This window comes from Antrostomus carolinensis, unplaced genomic scaffold (genome assembly GCF_000700745.2).
Source record: "Antrostomus carolinensis isolate BGI_N321 unplaced genomic scaffold, ASM70074v2 scaffold25227, whole genome shotgun sequence".
In the NCBI taxonomy this organism is placed as follows: domain Eukaryota; kingdom Metazoa; phylum Chordata; class Aves; order Caprimulgiformes; family Caprimulgidae; genus Antrostomus; species Antrostomus carolinensis.
Window position 1 is genome coordinate 45097 of NW_010328441.1, and position 7196 is coordinate 52292.

The 7196-nt window shown below is 36.8% G+C and overlaps 1 protein-coding gene across 1 annotated transcript in view; it reads right to left on the bottom strand.

Annotated features, from left to right (window-relative positions):
• LOC104528296 (ceramide kinase) overlaps positions 1-6626 on the bottom strand; it is an 11412-nt gene extending 4786 nt beyond the window's left edge. Inside the window, exons 1-3 of the mRNA XM_010172259.1 lie at positions 6464-6626; positions 5399-5504; positions 3399-3469 (exon numbers count right to left, since the gene is read on the bottom strand). Of these exons, the coding sequence (XP_010170561.1) occupies positions 3399-3469; positions 5399-5504; positions 6464-6491 (205 nt within the window). The 5' untranslated portion in view covers positions 6492-6626. The remainder of the gene's footprint in view (positions 1-3398; positions 3470-5398; positions 5505-6463) is intronic.
• Between the last annotated feature and the right edge of the window lie 570 nt (positions 6627-7196).

Genomic DNA, 7196 nt, shown 5'->3' on the forward strand with positions numbered 1-7196 from the left:
TCTTCAATATGTTAATCTTAAATTAAAAATGACACAAAGACAGTGGTTTAGTATTTGCTTTCTAAATCAGTATTCCTCTCCTGCCTCAATGCCACAAGCTGTATTTAAAAAAAAAAAAAGACAAAAAGAGAAGAGATGACTCGGGGTTCAGCAAGGACCAGCAGGCAGCAGATCAGGAGTCTGCTTCCACCCCAACCCCAAGTGTCTGAAGATGAATACTATTAACAGAGTTGAACTTCTCTGTTCGTACATCTTCAGAGATTTCTGGAAAACAACACAAAAATCTGTTTTCAACAATGTGAAACCATTCTGTTAGAAGTCAGAGCTAGACTGAGCTTAAATGGCATCAATTTAAATGGCACCAAGAGGGAGAGGAATTTCCTGGAACAGAGAAACATTGTCAGGCACTGCACAGAGTTGTCATCTAAACTGTATTTTCTTGACTATAGATAAAAATAGACAAAAAATGCCTTTGCATTTTTAGATTATACATAATTGCCTTCCTAACTACAATAAGAAAAAGCCAGAAAGCAGCCATAACACTCCTTTTTTCCTCCTAGTATTAAAGGAACTAAAGACTTAAAGGAAACTAAAAACTTTATTCTTTTTCCATTTAGACTATCCTCTCCATCTCCTAATAAACAAATCAGCAGCAACGAAAAAAATGCAGCTTTTAAATTCGACATTTTTGCATCATTTGCCAGAGTGGTTTTAGTATTGCTTCCTTTACTGCTGATCTTTTTATGTTGATTTCAAACAAGACATTACAAAAAGAAAGAATTTAAATCAAATTCAAAATGTGTGTCTTGAGAGATGAGAAAGATAAGTGTCAAACGACAGAATGACTTTGTTCAGGCTCCAGGCAAATGATGAGGTCCTACTGAGATAAAGGTAACTGAACAGAACATAAGAAACTACTGGAACTGGAAACATCTGTGTCTAGAACTATCAAAGTGTTTATTTACAAGAAAAGTATACATTTTCTGATGCATAAACAATAAAATGAAAACAACACCCTTTACTGATAAATCCTTTTGCTGCTTATCTGAGAAGCATTAATAATTTAGTTTATAATGTGTCTATATATGCGTTAACTTTTGAAGTATGCTCACTGTAATAAGTAAGTCTCAAATTACTGAAGGTAGAATGCTTACATATATTACTGTAACAGATGGTTTTCACCTGGTGGAAAAGTACCATTCAGTATAAATTTCAGTACGTTACTAAAAAAAGCTTCACTGCTCAAGTAAGAACGAAGTCAGGGTATTTATCACACTTGAAATGACCAACTGTTTTCGTAACCATTCTGCAGGGTGCATCGCTGTAACAGCACATATTATTCACCCAAAATATCTCTCATACAACAGAGCAATCACAAGCAGGGAGAGCACAAATGGCACTCATTTCAACTGTCTATTGTGTACGTATATCGCAAGTTGCAGAAATCAGCGTGAGGTGCTAACGCTCAAAGTTCACGCAGCACATGCACACAGACTTCTGCCCAATGCAAAGAAACATGTTCAGTGAGAGCTAAGGCAAGGCTCCTTCTAAACTTATCTGAACTGCACACAAACCAAGCAGGCACAATGCAAGAGTCACCTGATACACCCTGCTGAGTGAAAAGCTTATCTGAGATGCCGACTTAAAATCCTTTTAATTGCAAATCAAAAGTAGCTGATTGTTATTGTTTGCTTACCAGTACTGCATGGAGAAGAGACTGGACTGCAAAGAAAGCCAGCTACCAGAAGTAAAATGGATTTAAGTAAACAATATGCTACGTAATCAGCTGCTTAATGTCTTGTGCAATGCTGGCTAAAGCAATCTTGATTACTGACTAACCTGTACCTTTCTTCTGCCTTTGCTGGATTAAGGCTAACAAAGTGCCAGATTAAAAAAAAAAAAAAAAGAAAAAAGAACAAAAAACCCCACCCAAAAACACACACCAAAAAACACAAACAAAAAACTCCCCCAAAATCCTCACACAAACACAAAAAAACCCCCAAACAAACAAAAAAACACCTCCCACAAACAAAAGAAAAAAGGTTGGCAATTTCTAACTACAGTTATTCCTCAAAAAGACAGATTTTTTTTCTTACCAAAAGGCCTATTATCATATTTAGCTCGTAAGAAAATATTATGTAAAGCAATTTCTTTAGCTGACTCTGAGCATAAATTAAAGCAACTCAAGAAATACTCCAATCTGTCCATCTGGTGACAATATAAAAGATATGAAAACAGTAGGTGGGATGAAAGCACTATATATAAGCATGTGTAACAGGAATTCAAGTCGGCATAGAAATCTATATACACTCTTTATGCTACCAATGAGCCTCTATAGTACAACGATACTCTTTTTGCTAACAAATGTCTAGAACCTGGCACAGATACTGTGCAAAATAACTGTAATTACAAAATAATCTAGGTCATAATCTATGTTTGTGTTAAGAAATTTTTTTATGCACTGGGCTCTACAAAAGGGCAGGGGGAAATAAAAAAAAAAAAAAGAGTAAAAGCAGAAGCAAGCACCCATGGGAAGGCTGCCTGCTGTTTAAGGCTGGTTTATCCAAGATGATGAACTGACACCAGAGGCGAAACAGGGCCAACTGAACCTGTATATCTTACTCCAGCGAGGCCACAACTGTATCTGCATCAGTGCTTCCCACTAGGACGTAGTAGTCAGATATAAAGAAATACAACTAAGAGGATGATTGCACAGAATCCAGTATATCAACAGTTGTTTCAACAAAAGGAAGGAGAAGTTAAGCCCATTAAAAGCAAACAAACAAATCCATGGAAGTGCGTACAGGGGTTGGAATGGGGGTGAAAAAGAGAATAATATAGTGTAACTTGAAAAAGAAGAGAAAAATCTCATCATTTATACTGAGTATTGGTGGAGTATTGTACAGAAATACTTAAGTCCACTAGATTGGTTATTAGTTCTTCATGTCCACTGCCTCATATTTATTTAATAAACAGCTTTACATAGGGTGACTTTTGTACTAACAAACACAAATTTTTAATCCTCATCTATTCTAAAAGTTATCTTTATGAACTGCTTCCTTCTGTATTATCTCACAGGTTAGCAGTTAAGTCCTTCTCATAAAAAGAATAGAGTCCTACCTCACAGAATATAAATTTTTTAAAGAAAAGAAACTCAACACATTGAAATATACAAGTAATTAGTATAATTTTATCAGAATTTTCTGATGTTTGTGTGGAGACACCTTATATATTTTTCACATATTTACATGTATTTTCCTTAAACTTAAAGAAATAATGGGTTGTCTAGTAACTCAATTTTTAAAAAACCAAAACAAAACACATGCCCTTGAACTGATATATTCTGAAAATAATGATTTGCATAATACTACAGCATCCTACTTTTTATGACAAATTACCTTCATGCTTTAATCCATACTCCTTGTGCTGTTCTGCCAGCTGTTGCTCACTTCTCTTGCAAATGTAACATCTAAAAACAAAAATACCATTTGGTTCCTGAAAACAAAACTATTATCCAGTTCAACTTTTTTGTTTTACCCAATCATTACAAGAGCTTCCCCCACCACAAGATGCAGCATGGCACTGACAACCCTGATGCGGCATGATTCATGATAGCCCTGCAGGCAATATAGGTACTGGAGTACAGTGCTGAAGATCACTGGATGTTAGAAATTAACAGCATCACAGAGCCGTAAAATCACATAGGTTGGAAGGGATCTCTGATGTGGTCTAAACCTCAGCTTAAAGCAGGGCTTAAAGGATCGGGTTGTTTAGTGTCTCATTCAATCAAGTTTTAAATATCTGCAAGGGTAGCACAAGACGTCTGGGCAACCTGTTCCAGTATTTGACTGCTGTGACAGTGAAGGACACTGACATTCTGGAGCGAGTCCTTCATCTCACAAGTGCTGAGTACAGGGGAAGAATCACTTCTCTTGACCTGCTCACTTCTCTTTTACTTAGAAAGCCCAATATATGGTTGGGTGTTCCTCGCTGCAAGGACACACTGCTGACTCGGGTAAAACTGTTGTCCACCAGGATCCCAAAGTTCTTTTGGCAGAGCTGCCTTCCAGATGGTCAGTGCCCAGTCAGTGCTGTCACATGGGACTATTCCACCCCAGGTACAAGACATCTGCTCTTTCTGAACTTCAGGAGGTTCCTATCAGCCACTTCTTCAGCCCACCAAGGTCCCTCTGAATAGCAGCCCTGACTTTCAACATGTAAACCACTCCTCACAATCTGGTATTATCCATAAAACTGCCAAGAGTGCAATCTCTGCCATTGCCCCAGTCATTAATAAAGATGTTCCACAGTATTAGCCCCAGTATTGATCCCCGAGGGACACCATTAGTAACTGGCTGCCAGTCAAGGCTTGGTACTCACAACCTTTCTAGTCTAGCCAGTTTTCCACTCATCCACTTATCTAGTCCACACCTCATCAATTTTGTTTTAATACTACTGCAGGAAAGACCTTGCTAAAGCCAAGGTATGCAATATGCACTGTGTCCAGCCCTACTGCCCTTCCAGCAATGATCAAGATTACAAAATCCCACGTGAAGCACCAGGCATATTTTAGTTCCTGACTGAAACCTGGATGACAGCTTTCTCCCTCTGGAGATTCCCCTGATCAGGACAGTTGTTCCAGCTAGTGCTGGAGACTGATCTGTAGCATGTCACAGCATTATTACAGCAGTCTCAATAAATTCCATGTAGTTTCTGGCTCCTCTGTATGCTGCTGTGCTATTTGCTTTTGTGACAGCTACTATATCTCTGGCAGCTTCATATATAAAGAAGAATAATAAACACTAGTGCGTAACTTCAAGCAGGTGAAAACAAAGAGAAAGGAAGGAACACTGGGAGATTAAGATAGGCCCTTTGATTGGAGAAACAAGTGAAGAGTATCACACAGGATTTATACAGCACAATAATAGTCTATAAAAAACACTAACAGGCTGGTTCCTGAAAGGACCTATCCTCAGGACAAGCCATGCCAGCTGTTGTCATGGCACTAAAACAATTGCTAAAATTGTTAGATCCAATTGCAATGTGAACATTTGAGAATTTTTGAATAATGATTTCAATTTGTATAAGCTATGAGGCATCCATTTATTAGCAGTAACACAGCATAGTACCCTCAGCATCTTGTAACTGGGTACTGTGTTATATTTTCTTTCATTTAAAACTGGGGGAGGAGGGACACCAGTTAACAAAGTTTTATTACATTTTTGTTTACTAACCTGATAAAATGAGGTGTTCTCTTTAATGAGTCAATAAACTTTATTAAAAGCTTGTTTTTCAGAGTTAGTGTTTTGATATTAAAAACATTGCTGTGATTTCTATTTATGTATAGGCCTTTTCAAAATAGTTCATGTCAAATATTCAGAAATAAACATTAGCCTACCCTGTTCTGCAGCTATCTTTATCTCGTGGAGATCCCACTGTGTGTTTTGCTGGTTGAAAATAAATTGTTCCTTCATAGTAATGATGAGAAAGAAAAGTCTTGAAGCCTACATAAAAAAGGTATTAAGCAGCATTTTCATTATAAATCCACATTGCGAACATCTCTGCATACATCCCTTGACTGTTCCTCTCTTTTCATCTCTAAGGACTGCAAACAATAAATGTTCTCCTCAAGCTCACAAATATTTGTGCTATGATGTTTTAGACTGTAAAGGACAAGGAAATAACCTCTCCAACTTTTTAACATTTGCCAATAGTGCCATTACTTTGCTTGACATCTTTTAAGATACAACTAAAAATTTTAGCTGTACATCACTGCTGAATCTTAAAATTAGCCTACAATACTTAAAATCTGGTTTTGTATCTTCTTTCTCTAACACAAAACAAATCAAAGGAGGCAAAAAATACCTCCCAAATATCAGCTAACTAGGCTAAAATCTATCATCAGTGCTGGAGGGACAAAATTAACAATCCATTACATCAGCTGAATGTCCAAGACAGAGGAGTGCCTATCTCTCTCTAACTGATTGAAAATAAAGTAAAAATAATTAGCACAAAAAAGATACTGCTTTTTAGGCAACTAGGTAACATAGAGCAAGATATTCCTACTAATAAGACAGAACATTGCTAGCAATTTTATTAATAAAAAAGCTTATGAAACAAATTTGTATTAGGGTTACTTCCAATATAATTTCTAACAGTTCAATATAAACTTTTTATTTATTTAGAAAGCTCACAAAATACTTAAAATATTAACTATGAGATAATTTATTAACTGTACTATACAGTCAAACTCAACACAACTTTAAAGAGCACACTGTTAATGTTATTCCCAAGTTATGGAGCTTTACATAATGTGATCCAACGTACTTGGTACCACAAGGAGTTTGAAAATCAGGTTCAGTCTGCCTCTTATGTTTAAAAGTTTCAGAGAAGCTTGGTTTGAAGAGAGTGCATCCAATATGTTTATATGGTGACAAAAGAATGGAATAACTACACAAGTTACCTGAGTAGTCATATCTCATTGGACCCATCCACCGCTTCTTTTCGCTATCTTTTAATAAATCTCCATAAAAACCGTAACCCAGCAATGATACAGAGTACTTCAAAAATGTGTTGTTATGATGCACAGAAGAGACATCCAGAGGCTGACAGTCACCTATGAAAATCAGAAGTGTAAAGTTCTATTAAGGCTTATTTTGTTTGCAGCTGCAAACAGGACAGTAAATTTAACGTTACAGATTTTTTAAAAATAAACAATATATGTTGTCTTTATATCATAACATATGTCATATACCCATATATATTTCTTATATATGCAGAAAGGGAGAAATAATTGTTAATACTAACTTCATTTAATATTTCAAAAGCATTAAGCACTAAGTGAGAAGAAAGGCTCGTATGCTAAAAATATGTAATGAAGAATTTACACTCGTTTACCATATAGCAGTAGGAGAGGAAGTTCTAGAAGAGATCAACGCAGTCCCTTTATATCTACCAGATGCTACATAATCCTGTATGTCATACCATCATAGGATTAATTCAAGCTTGAAGGGGCCTTAGGAGGTTTGTCATCTAGTCTCCTACTCAAATGAGATTCAGCTATGAGGTCAGATCAGGTTACTGAGGGTTTATCCAGGCAAGTCCTGAAATCTCTAAGAACAGGGAGAACACCACCTCTCTGGCGCCCTCATAGTGTAAGCTTTGGAGTGCTGGTAGGCTGGGGGGAGGGGGGTGGT